A 20,552-nucleotide genomic window follows, 5' to 3' on the forward strand; every position below is an offset into this window, starting at 1 on the left:
AGGCAGCTAACAAATTGTTGTACGTGAAGTCACAGTGTAGTAAACCGAAATCCTTGTGGATGTTTGTTTTTGTTCATGGTCTAAATAGAAAGCTGTCACTCTGTGAATCATTAAAAGTGCTCTCATGCTTGAAAATGCCATCTGCTTTAGACATCAGTGCTTTCAAACTATCAAGTTGTGTTTTATATTATGGTTAATTCAGAAGCATCGCCTAAAACATTTCAGAAGGAGGGAATCTTCAGGAGGTAAGGTGGTGAGGAATACAAACCCCCTTGAGAGAAAAAAATAGGCAGTCTGTTTCTGGTGAGTCAGGGGTATTATTTCTGTTGATCACTTCGTGTCCAGAAGATAAACAAAGCCTTGCACCTATGTCAGTGTGAACATAAAATTCACATAAATTCATGTAAATAAACAATAAATATGCCATTATTTTTCTCATTTAAGTTGCAGTTGAAACAGTCTAATTGAAAGATTCCTATGACATTCAAGAGATTACAGTGGTGATGAATCAGAATGGTTTCAAATACACAGAGGCCTCATTCTTTCAAAGGTCCATAATAGTGCAGCTTTCTGTTACATGCAGTAACACTGGTGTCATGCTGTATGTAAATAGTCATGCAAAAGCTTTAACAAGAACGTTGTGGAATTAGTTTTGTTAAGCTAGGAGATGTGTTGTAATCTAAACTACATTGTTATTTGGCTATCTCATGAACTCTGCCCAACTGACACAATAAATACCTCTAAATTGGATAGTGAACGACAGTTTTGTCAGAAAAGAAATGAGAGTGGATATTTCTGTAAATGGTAATAGGTTTGAGAAACATGGGTCCAGAATTGCAATACAGTAATTTTAGGCTTGTCACACAAACCTAGTGGTTATTATGTAAGGGTCCTATCAGTCTGGAAAGCTTTGTTTATTTATAGTACATCAGACATAACAGTTGAGTAAGTGGACAAAGACATTGGTAGTCATGCACATGAAGGAAGATAACACTGCCCTGAGAGATCAGTCAGACTTAAAACAAACCCCAGTCATTCAGTTTCCCCGTTTATCCAAACCACATCACCAGACTGTTTATTGTTTACTTGGGTTCTTATTTCCGGCAGGTGTTCCCAGATGCTATTTCCGGTGTTTGTCAATATCAAATAACATAGTTTATGTAACAATATGTAAAAGATATAGTCCTTTGACTGAGCATTTCAAGTATAATGAATTTGGTCTTTGAGTACATTTCAGCAATACATTTAATCATGTAACATGTAAATCACAGATTTGCCCAAGCGTTGTATTATAGAGGTACAACTAGGTTAATGCAGTTCTGTATAGATTTATGACACCCTATTGTAGACCATACATATACTTAGTGCAAAGGTCACTTAGCTGTAAGGTTTTATGGAATCTGACTGTTAGTATTACAATTCTTTGTCACAGAATTATAGCTTCCAAAAATTGCCCAACATCCTGTCGGAAGGACCAATCACATTTAATGGTAATACAAGTGGTCTTTATTCAGGCAATTTAAATTAAGGACGTTTCAGTTTTTTTTTTTAAAGTCCATGTTGATACATCCACAGAGGATACAAAAGTATTGCACTATAAAAGTGTTCTTAGTGTGGCACATAGCAGACAATGGTTGACAAGTTGCAGTCAGTTTTCCAGCAGGCTTTTGCTATGCTAGAACTTGGCCTAGGCCTGCTATGTGATCATAAAACATGAATGCCTTTAACTTGCAAGAGCAGCTTTGGAAAAAAAAACAAAAAAAAGAAAGAAAAAAGTCCAGTGAAATAAAGTAGTGAATGGTTTTGTTTAATTCAGAAATCCACTAACATTAGGCTTCAATTACTTGAAGAAGGCTAGGCCTATAGGCAGCATAATTGTCGCAGACAATATTTCATTTAAACAATATTTACGGTCAACAAAAAAGGTTGTTTAACACATGTGCATCCACCCTCCCACAAATAGTAGCCTACAGTATTTTCTGTCAGAGTGTTTTTACAACACCAGCCATACGAAATGGTTCAGTAGAGTGCCACTTTTACTGTTTTGTTCCCTGTTCGGAATTAGTAGGCTACATTGGCCCATACCCCATGCGCCTCACTTTCTTGGCACATAAAACAAAGATTTAACAACAAGAGTCCTGATGCTGTCTCGAAGTAGGCCCAGTGCCGTTTAACAATTTCCCCCTGACATCATTACTCCGTACACAAGGAGCCTTGTGAATAGGCGGGCACCAGACAGGACGTGGCAATAATAGTCAGAATCGTTCAGGCAACGAGCTTTCATTGTATGCTTATTTGGCTATTCAGTAAAGTCCTCACAATAGCAGACAACAATTTGTGCAACTACCAGCTGGGCTTGGTCGCTTCTGTAGAGCGGCGCGTGTAGCGGTCTCGAACACCTCGCGTACACCGTCTTTGGTTTTGGCTGAACACTCCAAATAGTCGTACGCCCCGATGCGCACGGCCATGGCTCTTCCGTCCTCCGTTTTCACGGGCTCTTGTTTCATCCTTGACAGCTCGTTTCTTACGTTCTCGTCGTTCCGTAAGTCCTTTTTATTAGCCACTAGAATTATGGGGACGTTTGGGCAAAAGTGTTTGACCTCTGGCACCCACTTTTCAGGAATGTTTTCAAGGGAGTCTGGACTATCCACCGAAAAACACATCAGTATGACATCAGTGTCCGGATAGGACAACGGCCGGAGCCTGTCGTAGTCCTCTTGTCCAGCAGTATCCCACAGAGCCAGCTGCACTTGTTTGGAGTCTACCTCGATATCAGCGACATAATTCTCAAATACAGTTGGGACGTAGACCTCTGGGAACTCGTCCTTGCTGAACACGATTAAGAGGCATGTTTTCCCACAAGCACCGTCTCCTACCACGACCAATTTCTTGCGAATATCTGCCATGGCTAGAGTCGCATTCAACTGAGAAACACTGACTATTACAACAAAGGCAACAGTTGGTTTGGTTGATGGAAAACGTGTTCACTCCTTGGGTTACTCAGTAGCTTCGTTTTCAGACCATCCCAAAATGTAGACAGCTGTAGGCTACACATCGACGTACTTGCACTCGCTCGCTTTATAACGGATCGAATGCTTTCTTAATATAGCAATCCAATCGGAACTATGGAAGTGATGTCACCCTTTACAAAAGCAACAATGATTGGTCCCTAATATTGTCGGAGGCGGGGTTATCATTGTGACAGCCATTTGAACTCTGGGATATGTATGCGTGAACCAGAAGGCTGTGCCTCGAGGAAGACAGTTCACAATCAGTATCATGATTAGGATATATTATCTAGCCAAAGAAAATAAATATGAATACAAACAGTTATTGAAAGCCACAATAACAAATATTAACACTGACGTGGAACATTCGACATTTGAGACATTCAACTTGACAATACTGAAAGTAGGCTAGCCCATTAATTGAGAGAGTGGAATAATTGTACACGGGATAGGTGATGGCCTATATTAGCTAAATGAAGAGATGGTGGTAATGTCAGTTTGAAAACATATTGCTTTGGGGTGTGAGTAAACAACTATAGCTAAAGGTGAGGAACTTTGAGGTCTAAACAATCTTTAGGTTAAGATTATATAGGGGTTTAGGAGATTCGACCTGCACCAGTCAAGAGCAATTATACATACGGAACGTGAGCATGAATCAAAATGTATCTTCCACATCAGCCCTGGGCCTACACAAAGTTTTCGCATGTTAACATGATTTATGTATTTTACGTACTTGCAAAAATATATTTTTGTATAAAAAGTCAAGTAATATTGCAGACAGTAAAAAAATGTGCATTCATCTTTTAATATAATTGTTTGTTAAACTGCCTGGGGCACAGGCCAGGACCAAAAACAGAAAATCTGTTGATATGCAGATGCGCATCTCTGGCCAAAGTTCACATGCTCACGAACGGGCCTTTTGTTCTTCCTGGTGCCGATCGAAGCCCACGTTGGCGAAAAAGTACATTTGATCTATGTTCTTCAGGTTAATTGATAATGTTTAAGCGAACCTGACATTTTAGTGCGCAGGTCTAGCCTACAATATGCATTCAGTCTGCGGGGAGGGCACTAGCGTGATACTCCAAACTCCTACATAGCTAGCACGTTCAAACCTAAATCATTAAAACACCGATCTCCACGGAAACAAAACAAAATAGCTGGATTGTCGACAACAGGGTCTATTCAAACGTCGGTCTTCAGCGAAAAATACTGCGTGTAAGTACTAAGGATATTGTAATTGGTGCCATATTATACATAATCTGGAGGTATAACGTGGATTATTGCTTTGGTCGCTGAGTATTTCCCCCTTTTGTTTAGCGGGTAAGGCCCCTCTGTTTAGAACTTGGAGGGGGGCCATGTTGTTAGTGAGTGGTGTAGTTACCCAGCAGCGATGGTGTTTTGTTAATGCTCTCCAGACGGCATTTGGGTGATGCTCTATCTTTCAACGCTGTACATACGGCCTAGAGATATGTTCTAATAGCATGTGAATAGCTTTTAACTGGATACATTTTAATATATCATTTTAAGTATTTAACTTTAAAAGGTAAGATGCTTCGTTGTTTTATTAACAAAGCTTGCTGTATCTGCCCGACATAATCTAGCCATGGAGCTAACGTTAGCTAATGCTGTGTTGTTGGTATGCTAGATTCAAAGCTAATGTTACCGAGCTAAACTTGATTTGCCTGTTCACTAGCTACCTCGCTTGCTTACTGTCCTCAACAACCATTCTTTTTAGAAGCTAGCTTACATTCTCCACTCATTCTAGTTAGCTTACCTTTGAATTAGGCCAAGCTCGTTTACTGAATGGGTGATGTTCATTTAAACACGTTATATGTTCATTCTGTATTATGTTAGCATTAGCTGTTGCTAGGGCAAATAAACCAGTTGGTTAGCCAGGTAAGGTTAGGCTTTGCTTGCTGGCTAGCGTTCGTTAGGTTTTAGCGGCGGCAGCAGTTATTAGGTATGTAGAATCATGGCTGAAGCCACATAGCGAACATGGATATCAAGTTAGCTATATAGGTGGGTTTGTAAGTAGATACCATTAGCTACGCACATTGTCTTGTTTCGTGTCATGAGAGAGAGTGCTAGCTAGCGATTTGTAAAATATTGCTAGCTAGTTGACGTTAGCTGATGTAACGTCAGCCTGGCAGAGGTACCTAGCAAGCACTTTAGCTTTTTATCGGAAATGTGATTCTTCCCCTCATTAATGCTCAATTGTGGTAATCAAGGCTAGTCCGTCATTTAGTTTGGTCACTGGCTAACTACCCGGAGTAGCTAATTGATTTTTTTTCTTTTAACGCGGTAGCTACCTTTGTTTGCTTTTCTAACTTGGATAGCTAGTTCGCCTGCTTACATTAACGTTACCTGGCTGAAAAGCAAGCACGACCAGCTAGCTGGCTAGGAAGCTTATTTCTGTCGTGTAGATAGATATGTAACTCGCTAGCCAGCCAGCTAGCTAGCTAATTGTTATCTGCAGAGATCCAACTCGCCATTTTATTTTGAACCATCTCTCAATTTGCCCATTGATCCCTATATAACGGTAGTGAAATTGGCACATAGCACATCGGCAGTAAGCCATCCAGAAAACCGTGTTATTTGACCTGCTGATGATTGATTTTACTCGATTAACTTGTGATCAGATTTTTAGCTCAACAATGCTCTGAACTGGCCTAGCTAATGTTGGCTACTATTGTATACCAGCTAACGTTACTTATTTAGCTGCAAGGTAATAACCAAGATATTTAGTTCTTAGCTGCATAGGTTATATCACCGTAATGAGTGTTAACTATTTCAGTGATGGCCAATGTTTACACTTAATATAAGATAAGTTGACATTTGCGTTCAAACCTTATACTGAAGCTAACATATTTGCAACTTAATGTTGACAGCATGTCTTAAGCGAAAGCATTTTACCCCCTTGTTGGTTAGCCAACCTTGCTAGCCGTCAACATGCCTTCAGACTGAGCTGGTGCAATTTCATTTTTTTGCTTTTATGCTCATAACACAGCAAACATAGCTGTAGTCGTGAAGTCCTTGGTTTGGTTTAAGTTGGGCATATTTTGTCAGATTCAGCTCTGAAGATACAATGTAACGTTAGGCCTGCTAGGCCAAATTGTCGAAATTAGTCAAAGGAAAGGCTGTCTCTTGTGTCCATTATTGTAAACCCTGAAAGTCCGAAACAGTTGGTGTAGTTGATATTAGGTTGTAGTTCGCTTGGGTAGGGCAGATACTCTGTTGCATACAGTATCTTTTTCCTGTTCTCTAGTTTAATGTGGCTATTATTGGAGCCTTTTTCGAACTGTTTTCTGTCGTATTTATTTATTTATTTAGTTATGTATGTATGTATGTATTTATGTAGAGAAAGAATGAGTGCTCTACAGCCCATCAGTGTGTGTGTGTGTGTATGTATGTATGTATTTATGTGTGTGTGTAATCAGATGAAACTTTTTTCAAGAGAACCTTTTCTTTCTCACCAGGTTTCCCCGTGGAATGAGCGTTCCATGCAGCATCCTAGGTATGAATGACGTTGCCTGGCAGGAGACAAGAGGCGGGATGCTGCACACAAATGGTGCCCCTGAGACTGTAGGGGTGAGGGTACACAGCGGTGCCTCCTTGGCCGCCGTCAGCGTCCAGGGCCCTGGCGGCACACACCCTCTGCAGGGCATGGACAGAGGGACCAACCCCACTCCGGGCACACCACAGCCACCCCTTAGCGGCCGCTCCCAGGACGACGCCACCGTCGGGTACTTCTTCCAGAGGCAGCCTGGGGAACAGCTTGGGGGCTGCACCACGAGCAAACACCGCTGGCCCACTGGGGATGGCAACCATGTCGATCAGGTATGACTTGGCCGCAATGTCAGTTTTGCCCACAGTTATGAATAGTGTATAGAAATATCCTGAAACTACAGGCAATTTAACATGGACAAAGCAACAATTATGTCCACCATGTCCATTATGGGGGCTGGGGAATACATACTCTAACCAGCTTGTGTGTAGAATAAGTTGGTCCCTTGCTGATACTGGAGTAAGAAACAGAATATGGCTACAGAGGGTTGTATATCAGAAAGGTCATTCTGGTTCCTTTTTTGAGATCCTTTGGTATTCACAAAACAACTTCACAGAATAACTCAGAATAACTCCAGACCTCATTGGGATTTTTCACTGATGGTTTCTGTGGTGTCATTTAAAGCGACAGGCGTTCTCCCTTGAAATCTTCTCACTGTGTCACAATGAACATATTGCTCTGTACTCCTCTGCTTTCCAAGCGCTCTCATCTTTATCTAAATAAATCGGATGACTTGGAGGATGATTCAGGGGCCAAAGGAATATGCTTAAACTGGGAGTTAAAAACAGTGACGGAGTGAGTGAAAACTGAGACTGTGACCAAGTGCTGAGCAAAGTTCTAAAATTACCTAACTCTGAAGATGAGATGGTAGCGACAAGAAAGTATCTCTTTCTTTTTTTCAGCTTCTGATTTTTAGTGTTTGAAGTTTTGCTAATTCTGCTCTGGATTTAGAACAAATTTCCTCGCCTGCCAATGTTGTCATGGCAAGAAAGGCCTCATATTCTAGTTGTATATGGCAGTTATGTTGTGATCCTATCCGCACAATCAAAGTTGTTTTCAAATGGTGAGACCACTGGAGTCCCTGAAGGAAATCATGTACAGCGACTGTTTTAATCTATACGGCTTTTGGTATGTGATTGCCTGGCATGTGTCCAGCAATGTGATTTTTGTTTCTTTTTTAAGTATCTGTGTCACTGATTTCACCACCCCCCATTAAACAAAGCTAACAGGGAGGACTGCTATCTCATGTCAGCACTGACAAAGGAAGGGAACTCCCTAATGTGTAAGCATATGGCCTTTCATTCTTAGCCCACTGCTTCACCAAAGCCCAACAGATAGGAAGTAAATAGCTCGTATATACATTTTCCCCCCATTTTGTTTTTAGCTTCACAAACCGGCCTCTTTCCCTTCCTTGTCTAAAGATTCCTTCAAGGGAAAACGACAAATTGATTGCTGAATATGTTGGAGGAGTCTTTCAGTGACTATTACAGCCTTATTACTTTAAATTAAATTGTTTAAAATATATAATGTCTGTCTTTGCTATACTGTAACTATACATTCTTAATTTGTGAGCAAATGCAAGTAGAAATCATTATTTGTACACAGATGTTTGTGGTGTATTGCAGCTCACAGTATAGCCTATTTGGAAAAAAATATGGCTGATTGTATCTAATGAATTATACATGGAGTAGACTACAGCTGCCTAAATTACAAAATTAATGTCACAGGTGAGGTTAAGGCAAACTCACAGACTAGTCCTCCATTACCCTGGCAACAGAAAAGGGAACTCAAGTGATTTATTAAGCCTATGATTTATGTGTATTATAGTCATAAAACAGTGCCCTGGAACATATACTGTTGGGTCTAAAAGTCTGACTTCACTCCCAAAAGGCTTTCAATTCACAACGTTCACTTTTGCCATTTCTCAAACAAGGTTACTACAGACTGACTTTTTTCACTGTTATACATAGCTAATCTTTTAAGTATTCACTGACAACCCAATAGAGTGGGGTAAATGGTGGGCACACTTATAAACCAATCACAGGTTGATCTCTGGCTGAGAGAGATTTAAAGGGTTCCGTAGAATTTGAGTAGCCCCACCTTTTCGGTCTACTTCTACAGTATCGTAGAAAGTTCCCAGCATTTTGCCTTGTTAATCTTCTTTAAATATTACCAAAGATATTTCACAGAGTGTGTGGTGGCGGTGGAAGAATCACTTCTTGATTTCACTTTGCTTATTACTGTTTTGGCACAGCTTTAATGCGGGTGTTCTGCAGGAAAATGAATAGTGTCTCATGCAGCTTGGGCCTGATGGCAGTCTTTCCATATTCTGGAGATTGAAGAGGCCCTATTATGCTCATTTATGATTTTCATCATTTTATTTTGGGAGTTTACTAGAATAGATTTACATGTTCCAAAACCACATTTTTCTCATATTGTATCTTTCTATTCACCCGTTGTCTCAAAAGCTCTGTTAAGCGTCCAGTATGGATGACAAATTGGTCGTTGTGTGCACCAACACAACGCCATAACCTTTTATGCCAGCACTTGGTGCACGTGTGAGTCGCTGCAGTCTTCTCCTAAACAATATGTGTCGCTGCCGAGAAAGATGGCATCTACACCGCTGGAAAGTAAAATGCGCCGATTTAGAGCACAGTAGGATATACATGACCGTTAACTGTATCACCTGTGTTCATTTGTGGATTAGCTGCTGGAAGCAGGATAAGAAGAGGTAATGTGCTAAATGGAGCACAGTGAAGTAGCCTAGGCTAGACATGACAGTCTAAGTTCAACTGGATCACCTGTTTTCATATGTGGATTAAACTGGACAAGTCCTAAAAGTTCCTGGCTATATGCGCTAGCTGACAAAAATTGGGAAGTGCACAACCAGCCAAATTGAAACCAAATGAGCCAGCAGAAATGGCGTCATTTTTGGCATGTGCCGCCATGCTTATAGACTGGAACGGCAGGTACATATTTCGCTGTAGAACTCCTGTGTCATTAAGCCCCCCTGCTGATGAGCCCAGTGTGCTCTGATTTGGTCAACTAGGCAGGCAGTAAGGATTGTGTTACGAGATTGCATCATCTTGTCACAAAGGAAAAGGGCTGGAATAAGTGGTTTCTGTGGGAGAGAGTTACTCATGTACTTTGGGCTCTATTAACTTAGTAGACCGTTTACATGCACAAAAAGCTATGTAACACACACAAAAGGAAAGGGATAAATTGGTAAATAGGTTCCCTCTAGTCACAATACCTCAACCCTATTTAACACCTTTTGGGAACATTAGAAAAAGGAAAGAAATGAACATACTTGGACATTTCAAATGACACTTCAGTGATCTATAAACAAAGTCGTAATGATGAGAGATCTAAACTTCAGCAAAAGCTATCGATTTCAGTGTCAAAGGTGTTTTGTGGTGCTCAGACGTCAGAAATGGCAGAACTTTTTCGGAAGCACTGTTTAAAACTGCAGTAAGGGAACTTGTAGGCTTTCTAACAAGATACAAAAAATGGCATTAAGTAATGAAACGAACGCTCTTGGCAGAATCAGGCCACTGAACCAGCCTGTAAGCCAGCTCACCTAAACTATTTGTAGATATTGTATGTACAAGTATGGCACTAAATCTCACTGTACATGTCAGTATGTGTACATTACAACTTGGCACGGTCTGAATGTAACCCACAGACCGGTGATAACCGTACAGCCTGAAAGGACAACAGTAATTATTGACTCTGTTTTCCTCCCTCCCCAGGTGCGTGCTCAGGATGAGATGAACTACGATTTCCAGGCCCTGGCTCTAGAGTCTCGTGGGATGGGCGAGGTAGGTTACACACGGAGCCTGAGGAAAGTGTGTGTGTGTGTGTGTGTGTGTGTGTGTGTGTGTGTGTGTGTGTGTGTGTGTGTGTGTGTGTGGTGTGTGTGGTGTGTGTGGTGTGTGTGGTGTGTGTGGTGTGTGTGCGCGCGCCTTTGAGAGCCAGACACAGTGTCAGGAAGTCAGCATTATTGTGTGTATCCAGCCATCCCTCTGTGGCAAGTGTGATTCATTTCCCTTGCACAAAGGGTAATATTTCCTTCTTGAAAGTGATTTAATAGCTAGCCTGCATTGGATGCTGTGGAAAGAACCTTATTGGTTCTGCCGTCTCACCAGGTGTATTGCCAAGGGGCTTTCACCTCCTAAAAAGCATTTGTTTTGTTGTTGTGTCTGGAGATAGAACTGAATGATAAAGAATTATCATTGATCTTTACGTGGGATCGTCAGATTTGCTTTTCATGGCTTTACTCCCTTGGGGCTTTTGGTGATGCCTTTGCAATTGGCAAGGAAATTAATTTGTCATGTTGAAATTTCAATTTGGCATTAAATAAACCAGATTGTTAATGGGATAGTGCTTCTGTTGTGTGTTTTCTCGAGGGATTAAAAAATAAAACTGGTGCTCTTGTTTTTGAAAGCTGCTGCCAGCTAAAAAGCTGTGGGAATCGGACGAGCTGCCCAAAGATGGAAGGAAAGGGATGCTCCTGGGAGAAGAGTGGAGAGAGAACGCTTGGGGATCCTCCCGTAAGACCCTTTTATTTATTCACTACTTTTCTTATTTATTTACCTTGATTATAGGTAGCCAATAGGTGATTTCATACCTACACTTATATCCCTATTCTAACTGTTAACATACAGACAGTATCTACTTGTATGAAAATGTATTGCAAGATTTGCCTGGTCTAATGGGGAGAGCGCAACATTAGCGCCCAACAAGCACCAATGGAGTTTACATTTCTGTGGCGGTTACTGCGCTATTCTGGTGTGTAAAATATGGGTGCTATTCATCTTTGAAAAATACTTTGGTTGTCTCATGATATATGGGGGACGATACAATATTTTTACAAAATTATTTCTCCCCTATATTATCTTCCATAATTTGTTCTCCTTCCTCTCTTCTCCTCCATCATTTCCTTCCTCATCTTCCATCAGACCACTCCGTATCACAGCCCATCATGGTGCAGAGGCGACCTGGCCAGGGTTTCCACGGGAACGGTGATGCCAACTCGGTGCTGTCCCCGCGCTCGGAGGGCGGCGGCCTGGGTGTCAGCATGGTGGAGTACGTGCTCAGCTCCTCCCCCGGTGACAAGATGGACGGACGCTACCGCAACGGAGGCTTCGTAAGTCACAGGGCGTCCTCCTGGAATATTCTGTTAACTTTACCGCAACATAACTTAAGTCCCATCCCTGCAACTCATGCCAGTCTGGTCCCCCAAATGAACCACAGATATACATCTGCTGCAGTGTCTCTCAGCTTTGTTCCCTCGGACCCACTGCATTGGATGTTTTGGGTGCTTCTCTGACCCACCTGATTCAATTCATCAGCTCGTCGCATCTTCGATTATTTCAGTCAGTTGTCATTAGTTCCGTATGCAGTCAGAGTGAAGAAAAGCCAGGCTGCCGCAGACCCCCAGAAAAAAGCATGCGCGCCCTAGCTGACCACTCTTGTTTTTGATCACACACTGGTGTGCATACATTGACCTCTCTCTGTAAATGGGAAAGATGGTGGCTCAAACCTTGCCATACACAATTCCATCCAATCAACACGTTGCTTTGAGAGCACAGAAGGGAAGGGTGTAATTTGATTGGCTGTTGACCTCAAATATCTACAGCCTTTTATCAGAATCTTACCTACCTACACAGTGTTTCCCCTACCGTTATATTAGGGGGGCGCCCCGCCCCCCCAACGGCACCCCCCGCCCCTCCTGGAAGGTCAAGTTCATTTTGTTCAATTTTATTTTCTATAAAGCGCCAGATCACAACGGAAGTCATTTAAGATTACCTTTCCTATAGAACAGGTCTATAGCTTGTTATTTTATTAAACAAAATAAATAGCCTTATGTTATTTATCTTATTTTACACGACGGCAAGTCATTTCTGTCTTTACATGGTCGCGCGATTACAATTCTCTGCTCTCTGTATCACGCATGGCGGAGTTCCGCCACTATGCGCACAAACACACACACAGACACGTGCGCGCACACACAGGTGAGCACGCTCCCACCAGCGGACAGAATTGGGCTTAAGAATCAGTGCACAGCTACGGACACTTAAGCTTTAAAAAACACATTTCCAGGCGTTCATGAATCCAGCGATCTTTTCCTAGGTAGGGTCGAGAAAGAGGCCTAATGAGAATGGCTACAACAGACGTGGAAACAGAACGTACGCCCATGTCCGCACCGAAAATTCAGAAATAGATCTGGCTTCCATTTTTTTTTTATCATTTTCCGCGAGTTGTGCGTGGCCCTTTTTACATAGATTCTGGTAATACATCTATGACATGTAATGAACATTATTTATTTTGCTGTGAATAATGAAGGAAGCAATACATCTGATTATTTCCCAAACCCTCAAGAGCTGTTGCCATGGAGATTTAACGTTACTTTCTGTTTGAAGATAAGGTAGCAGCTAGTGTTGAAGAATGGATGACTTTAAATTGGACGACTTTAAATTAATATATGAAATTGAACATTAACACCTATACGGATAAAATAAATAAACATGGTTAGAAAAACAGATTGATAAGCATAGAATGAGAACGGCAGAAACACAGGCCGGACGTTAGATGACAGGACAGATCATAGTTTTTTTTCGTCATATGAAGGCTGAGACATTTATAACATTTTATTCAGTCTTACTGATGGTCCTTTTGTAATGCCAACATGTGCACTTCGTTGTGGATGAGTAAAGCCTATTCTGCTACATTTTTGTAGTCCTGGTAATCTTTTGTTTGGCATATTGGTGAGGTTATTAAGAGGACCATTTCTCAATCGTTTTGTTCTTGATGAATTAATGTTTGTTTATTAATCAGTTATTTTTCAACAAATAATTCAATTATAATTACAAAGAGGACAATTTGCAACTTTATATCCCAACTTTCACTTGTTTTCGGCAATTTCATTGCAAAAAACACCTACAAATAAAAACTTTCATCGGAACTTTTTGGAAAAGCTCCTGCGAAATCAGGAATTTTAGGCTGCAAATATCTCAAAACATTTTCTTCCAGAAGGCCAAAAAGGTAAACTGCAGTGACAAAAGCTGCACACTTTGGGGATAATTGTCTTAAAAAGACATGTTCCGATGTTTAGTTCAATGTACAGTTAAAATAATTGTTCAGTTGTTATATTGACTGCTGTCATTAAAAGAAACACATGAACACCATGATTCCTTTAAGCGTTTGTGTCGGTGGCCGCGCCGCGCACCGTGATTGTCATCGTCTGAACACTTGCGCTTGGGTGAAGCCCCCTTCAGATGGTGTCCACTGGAGATGGGGACTCGAGTCTGCAATTTGGACTCGTCTTCCAAAGACTTGAGACTTGACTCGGACTCAAGATTTGTGACTTGTGACAAAATAAATAAGTTGAGGCTGGACAGCATAGCAACAAATACAACCCGTTGAAAATGTATTGGACGATCTCGCATGCCACACAGATTATTTGAGAACCAAGTAATGTTATCCAGTTGTGGTGATCAGACGTATCACCTTTTTCCACTCTGGCTTGGTGTTCTGTGAGGTTTTACACAGTCATGTTTCCCCTTTCAACAAATGTAATCAATCCTCATCAATCTAGATAACTTATCTAACCCATTTGCATGTCATGACTTACTCTCCAAACCATTTAGGTATCTATTCATTGTGTATGACTCAACAGCAGATTGTAAATAAACTTCTGCATGAATGTGCAAAAGCATTTCCAAAATTTCAAAATAATGAGAAATTGCTGTTATAATGTGCACAAGTGAATAGATGATGTGTAGGTAGAGCAGTTTTGAGAATTGTAATTGTTATCTGAGAAATGTACCAAAGCAACTGAGAAACTGTAAGCAGGACCTTAATACTTGGTGTATTCTTCAGCTGTATGTTCATGTTTCAAGGCAAAGTACAGTTATTAACATTAAAAGGAAGATTTCATTGTGCATTTCTTTATTTCGTTTTTCAAATTGTTCTGCAATTTCATGTGATCGTGTACCACTGTATGACCATGTACAAGTAATCTATGGTAATAGATAAATGAGTGATGATAATACAGTACATAATAATAATAATAATAATAATAATAATAATAATTCATTTAATTTGTAATGCACTTCATTCAGAAGAATCTCAGAGTGCCACATGCTTTGAATTCCTTGGATATAGCTATGCCGTGTTCTAAGCAGACTGGATGGCATACAGCAGATGATGGAACGCTCATTGCAATCAGGAGACTTGAGACTTGACTTGCAAAAAAAGACTTTTCTCTTAAAAGACTTTTATTTTATTTCAGGGCGGAGGAGACGGGGACCCGGACGGCCGAGAGAAGGGTGACCCCATAGACAAAACATCCCCGTTTGAGGAAGACAAGAGTGCTGAGATGAAAGTGGGCGAGGAGGGCGACTCCAAGTCCAACGGGAGAGGCCTACTCAACGGCATGGACCGCGACTGCAAAGACTTCAAGTACGCCGGCCAACCTTCTCCCGACACTATTCTTAATTTCTCCCTCGTTCCCTACGGTTTTCTATAGGAATTTATAGAATTTTTCCTCTGCTGGTAGTCAGGAAGGGTACGCAGGGTGGTTCCTTTTTGTGTTTAATTCCAAAGTGGCATCATAAAAGTTAGTGATTTGTCTCTCAAAAGCAATTTGTCACATGTAACATATCTTGTTAACTAGGACTTAATAACCGCTTTTGAGAAACAGGCACTAACCTTTATGATGCAACGTTGGAATTGAACACCAAAAGCAACCGACATGCATGACCATCCTGACTTGCCTTTCTCCATTCTAACTTTTCTCTGAGAGCTTTTGTAGTCTGTCTGACTGGGACTGCCTCCACAATACTGACAGACAGCCGTGTAAAAATAGACCACAGAGTATGTCTGGAGAAAAGGACAGATAATTGCATATTCATATTCTTAAAGCTTCCACATTATAACACATATTATAGGAAGTCAGTTAGTCAGTCAAGAAGTGGAGTTACTTTTGTGAGAAGTATCATTGCTTTGTGTGAACTGAATTGTTACTGTCAGAATGGCTTAGATTGGCTCCAAACTGACCATGTTGGTTTGTGAACGCGTAGGTGTGGTGGGAGTTAAGCAAGATAGAAGAATAGAGGTTTTTGTGTGTGTGTGTGTGTGTGTGTGTGTGTCTGTGTAGAGCTTTCAGCACGGGGGAAACTGAGGAACCATAGCTCAGTTTGAACAGATGTTTTGGAGCCCACCCACAGTTATTCTTGCACTTTTTGTACCGTTTGCTTATGAAAGTAATGCTGGTTTGCTTTTTCCGCGCAGTGTCTGAAAACCTGTCGGCCCGGTTGCCATTCTGCTGTGCAGGGATGTTCTGTGTTCTAGTCTAGAGCAGCTCTTTATCTACACACTATTTGTACCTCAGAATACCACATGCTCCCCTGCCACAGGGCATTTGACCAGTCGGAAAGGATTTATCATTTTTTTATGTTTATTTTTTCTCTTTTATTTACTCGCTCTCATCCGACCATCTGCCTTTGTCTATCTTCTTTTCTCTTTCCCTCCCCTCCCTCTCTCTCTCTCTCTCTCTCTCTTTCTTTCCCCGTTCCCCCTCTCATCAGCCCCACCCCTGGTAGCCGACAGGCCTCCCCCACCGAGGCCGTGGAGCGCATGGGCCCGAGCCAGAGCGGGCTGGAGATGATGAGCCAGCACCATGCGCTGCAGGCCGCGGCCGCAGCCGCTCAGGCCGCCGCCAACGCTGCAGCAGCCGCGGCCGCTGCCGCAGCCTACAAGCCCCCCCAGCAACAAGAGGACGTCCAGGGCCAGGAGCAACAGGGGCTGGGCGGCATGGAGCAGCAGGGCGGCGTGGAGGCGCTGCAGTTCGACTATGCCGGCAACCAGATCCAGGTGGACTCCTCCGGCACCCCCGTGGGCCTGTTCGACTACAACTCGGGCCAGCAGGTGAGTCTCCTGGGGACCCTATCTGTACAATTAGAATGAGTAGGGTGGACGTTCCTTCTCCCAGTGACACCATCCTGCACGTGAAAAACACGGAAAAGGAAGTAAAGTAATAGATGAGGGAGTTGATGACTCGTTTTGTTGATAAATTACAGGCATAATATGCATTTGTGCGCTTTCTAGTATCCATAGCATCAAGATTCATGGAGACCCCTAGTTAAGTAGGCATTTCTGTACACAGATACATGCCACCTACGCTCATTCTGCACTTTCTAATTGTATTGTTTTTCAAATTGGCTAATACACTTTCACGTCTGGTGTAGTCTCTCTGTGGTGTTTGACACTTACCTGTGCACTGCTTGTCCAGCTGTTCCAGAGATCCAACCACCTGACTGTCCAGCAGCTGACCGCAGCCCAGCAGCAGCAGTACGCCCTGGCCGCTGCTCAACAATCACACCTCGGTATGCCATGTTGATTCTTATTTTCACTACCACAGACTTTGATCCCCATTGCCTTAATGACTCTATCTCCGGAAACAAGACTTCATTGTTTCGACTGGTTAAAGGAGGAGAGACTATGGCTTCACGTGACTATTTACCTGTGTCACAGATAAGAAAAGTGTTTAATTTAAGTATCCTTAAAGGTTGACGGGGAGGGGGTGTTAATGTACCGAGCCCTACATGGATATGGTGTGATGTGATGTGCGGCCACAATGAAACCGAAGAGGCAACGTGCTGCGCTAATCAGTGCTGGCCTGATTATTAGGAACAGATGCTGGGTGACAGAGAATGCAAAGAAGAACTGTCACACTCTGACCTTGCATGCAAACACTAAGTCTGGGGAAACATTCAACACCCCTCCCTGCTTTAGCAGAGTTCACACATGGGAGGAAGATGCATACGATACACATTGAAAGAGCTGTAAATCAGAAACAAAGAAGGCTGGTTTATGATGGATCTACAGTTAGAGTGTGGGAAGTAAGAGTGTGTGTGTACAAAATGGTTTTACTATCCTTTTTATGTAGGCGTGTATGAAAAGACTTCCTCACTCTCTCACTACCATATGCCTGGTTGTTATGCATCTCTGTCCATGAAGGGTCACAGTGTGTGGCATAGGCTCTCGTCTTCTGCGTGAGTCCTGCTTGTGCCCGTGCACAGTAAGTGTGCGTGAGTCTGTTGAGACCGTTTCATTAAGACTCTGGTGTTGTGACTCTGTTGCGTGTGTTTGTGTAGGCCTTGCTCCAGCGTTCGTGCCAAACCCTTACATCATTAATGCTCCGCCTGGTGCTGATCCCTACACCGCTGCTGGCCTGGCCGCAGCTGCCACACTCGCAGGTGAGCGCCACACACACACACACACACACACACACACACACAGTCACACTCCAAGACAAGTATATTTACCATCAACATTATAGTTCTTTGTGGACAAATAATCACAGTAACTTCAACTTATAATGAAGTTTCAGTGAAGTGTGAAGTACTAGGTCCTACAACCATGTCCGACATCATCCAGGCAGTTGCATCGACACTCGTACAAAACCCTGTCGCGCATACTGTGGTGCCTCCATAACCTGCAGCACCACACGTATGCAAACACACCTAAACCGATACCATGACCTTCAGATAATTTGCCAGTTCCCTTTACTTGCACATGGCCACATTCCCCACACACAATAACATTGCTTTTGAGAATAGCCCCTGTCTGTCTGTTTAGGTTGCCCTACCATTGCATTACATCTGTTTAAAATGACCCTCCCCCTCTAGGTCCTACAGTCGTGCCGCCACAGTACTATGGAGTTCCATGGGGTGTGTACCCAGCCAACCTTTTCCAACAACAGGCTGCAGCAGCTGCCAATCACAATGCTAACCAACAGGCTAACAATCAAGGACAGCCTGGACAGCAACAGGTATGCACATAACAAAAGGATTTAATTGCAAAGAGATTATGTGACTGCATTGCTTGGGGCCTGAATATGATATAATGCTCCTTGGTATTTCTGTTTGATTCGTTTTTCTTAGACTGATACTGATGTGGGGTGGGGGTGGCGGCAGCCAGCAGCAATCTGTGTGTTTAATAAGGTTGTTATTATTATTTTTTTTGATCCATGATCTAAATTACTAAGTACTCAGAACTCAAGTAGGAAAAAGTTGAATAAAATATAAACTGAAAAAAGAACTAGTACAATGTAAACACAAAAGTTCACATTCTAAGAAAAATAAACATGTAGACTGTTTCATAGTTTCAACTTCAATTTGTAATCAGCAGCCAATAGATAACATTATAACCATAAAATAACGTAAGTGTGCATCAGTGTTTTAAATCCTACATTGTTCAAAGCTTGGAACGCCACCATATCCTTAGAATGTGACTGCTTCAGCCACCTCTGCTTTGAATGTATTTTAAAAAAAAATCGTATTTGTGGGCGAGTAGGTGCAGTGGTTAGCGTAAGTAACTTTGGATACAAATTTCTGCTAAATTCTTGGCTCCTACCTTTTATCTTTTTTGACTGCTCTAATGCATCGGTCAATAATAACTGGGATCTCTAGAGATACAGATGAGTGTGGTTGTTGTAGCCTACCAACCCGAGTGAAGCACTCCATCCTTCAGATGCTTCCTTTTTGAAGGTGGTTGAAAAGGTATGTTGAATTACCTCTGGACGTGCAGACCGTTGCTTGAGAAAGCTCACAGGGAACTTTGCTTTGAGAAATATCTGACTGTGCACAGCCAAACCACTGCCTCACTAGTGGCGTTGAGTCCTTTGTAGGCACCAGTTCCTCCTCCCCCAGGCTGCTAGCTCACGTTGGATTGTTTTACAAATGCGTCACGCATGAAGGAAACCTAATTCTGTGGATCTGTGAAAGACACACGTGATGTAATTTGGCCAATCAGCACAGCCATGTAGAAGGAAATCATTCTGTATGGTTTGTCATCATAGCGTGGATCCAAACTATCTAAGTTTGATGTGAGTTTTGGATATTAGGAGGACATTAAATGTCATGAAATCGTCAGATCGCCAACCCCTAATGTGAAGTGATGGAAAGAAGTACATTAGTTTGGCTTTCAGGAGGCATTTTAGTGAAATTTCGGTCTCTGCGGTTGGCTTTGTTGATCTTTACTGAGAACTGCAGGTCATGCTGTGTCAAACCACATGCTCAACTCTGTGATTTAATAAATAACTCTCGATGCTTTTGCCAACTGCTGTTTCAAAGTGAGACCAATGTATGTTGATCATTGTAAGTGAACTCTGATATTAAGACCTGGTAACCATGTTGACCTTTGACCTCCAGGTGATGCGTGCAGGAAACAACCAGCGCCCTCTGACCCCAGGCCAAGGTGGGCAGAGCCAGCAGGAGTCTCTGGCAGCCGCGGCGGCGGCCAATCCTGCCCTGGCCTTCGCCAGCATGCCAGGTGAGAACGTCCTCGTCTTACTGACCCGAGGTCAGCCTAGATGGTGGAATTAATGATGTAGTTGTTTGTAATATTAAATGTGGGCCATCCGTGTGGCTGCACATTTTTTTATCCAGTGAAGGATCCCACCTTTCTGCAAGGTGAAAGAGATTGTCTAAGAGATGAGCAAGTTAGTGCCCTTCCTTAAGTGGGAAACCATTAGGTTACACTGCTCAGCATGACAGTCACATAACAAGACTGCCGTTCCTGAATAATGCTGCTCTTTCACGAGAGTCGCACTGCACAGCACTCACTTTTACAGAAAAAAAGACAGAGGAGAGTGCCTTTGTGCATGAAATCGGTCTTTATTTGCTCTTACGACATTCCATTCTGTTGAAATTCACTTCAGTTGAATACAGCATCTTAGATGGGCTATGGCTCAGTACTTGGTCACCATTTTAACATTTGTGGTACAAAATAAAAAGTCTGGGTGTGGCAAAAGGGTCTAATCTGGTGCATTTATTTCCCCCTCTTTCTTCTCTCCATTTTATAATTTTTCTGTATTTTGTACTGACAGACCACTGGTTCTGTGTGGTGGAAAAACAGTGGAGGGAGAAAAGGTGGAAAGGACTATTCATTTTAAAATGGCCCTACAATAC

At 42.3% G+C, this 20,552-nt stretch overlaps 2 protein-coding genes across 12 annotated transcripts in view; one reads left to right on the forward strand and one right to left on the reverse strand.

The window, feature by feature from the left end:
* Window positions 1-1,227: 1,227 nt before the first annotated feature.
* Window positions 1,228-3,102, reverse strand: LOC105907285 (rho-related GTP-binding protein RhoB-like). The gene has a single exon (XM_012835583.3). It carries the CDS (start codon window positions 2,904-2,906, stop codon window positions 2,316-2,318), a length of 591 nt encoding a protein of 196 aa, XP_012691037.1. The 5' UTR covers window positions 2,907-3,102; the 3' UTR covers window positions 1,228-2,315.
* A 357-nt stretch (window positions 3,103-3,459) lies between these two features.
* The window catches only part of pum2 (pumilio RNA-binding family member 2), a 36,960-nt gene continuing 19,867 nt past the window's right edge, over window positions 3,460-20,552 (forward strand). For 3 of the 11 annotated variants that reach the window (XM_031581146.2, XM_042709860.1, XM_031581149.2), the window contains exons 1-12: window positions 4,266-4,551; window positions 6,485-6,845; window positions 10,326-10,394; window positions 11,021-11,126; window positions 11,535-11,722; window positions 14,870-15,039; window positions 16,167-16,506; window positions 16,871-16,964; window positions 17,736-17,837; window positions 18,270-18,412; window positions 18,525-18,584; window positions 19,794-19,914. In XM_031581146.2, coding sequence (XP_031437006.1) covers window positions 6,498-6,845; window positions 10,326-10,394; window positions 11,021-11,126; window positions 11,535-11,722; window positions 14,870-15,039; window positions 16,167-16,506; window positions 16,871-16,964; window positions 17,736-17,837; window positions 18,270-18,412; window positions 18,525-18,584; window positions 19,794-19,914 — 1,741 coding nt within the window. In that variant the 5' untranslated portion in view covers window positions 4,266-4,551; window positions 6,485-6,497. Of the gene's footprint in view, window positions 3,554-3,869; window positions 4,224-4,263; window positions 4,552-6,484; window positions 6,846-10,325; window positions 10,395-11,020; window positions 11,127-11,534; window positions 11,723-14,869; window positions 15,040-16,166; window positions 16,507-16,870; window positions 16,965-17,735; window positions 17,838-18,269; window positions 18,413-18,524; window positions 18,585-19,793; window positions 19,915-20,552 lie in introns of those variants that run through there. The other 8 variants (XM_031581152.2, XM_031581150.2, XM_031581148.2 and 5 more) reach the window with 7 other exon arrangements.

The sequence above is a fragment of the Clupea harengus genome, chromosome 15 (assembly GCF_900700415.2).
Source record: "Clupea harengus chromosome 15, Ch_v2.0.2, whole genome shotgun sequence".
NCBI lineage: Eukaryota > Metazoa > Chordata > Actinopteri > Clupeiformes > Clupeidae > Clupea > Clupea harengus.

Excerpts from the sequence above, each read along its gene's own strand:
- LOC105907285 (XM_012835583.3), bottom strand. The coding sequence starts at position 2,906 with ATGGCAGATATTCGCAAGAAATTGGTCGTGGTAGGAGACGGTGCTTGT.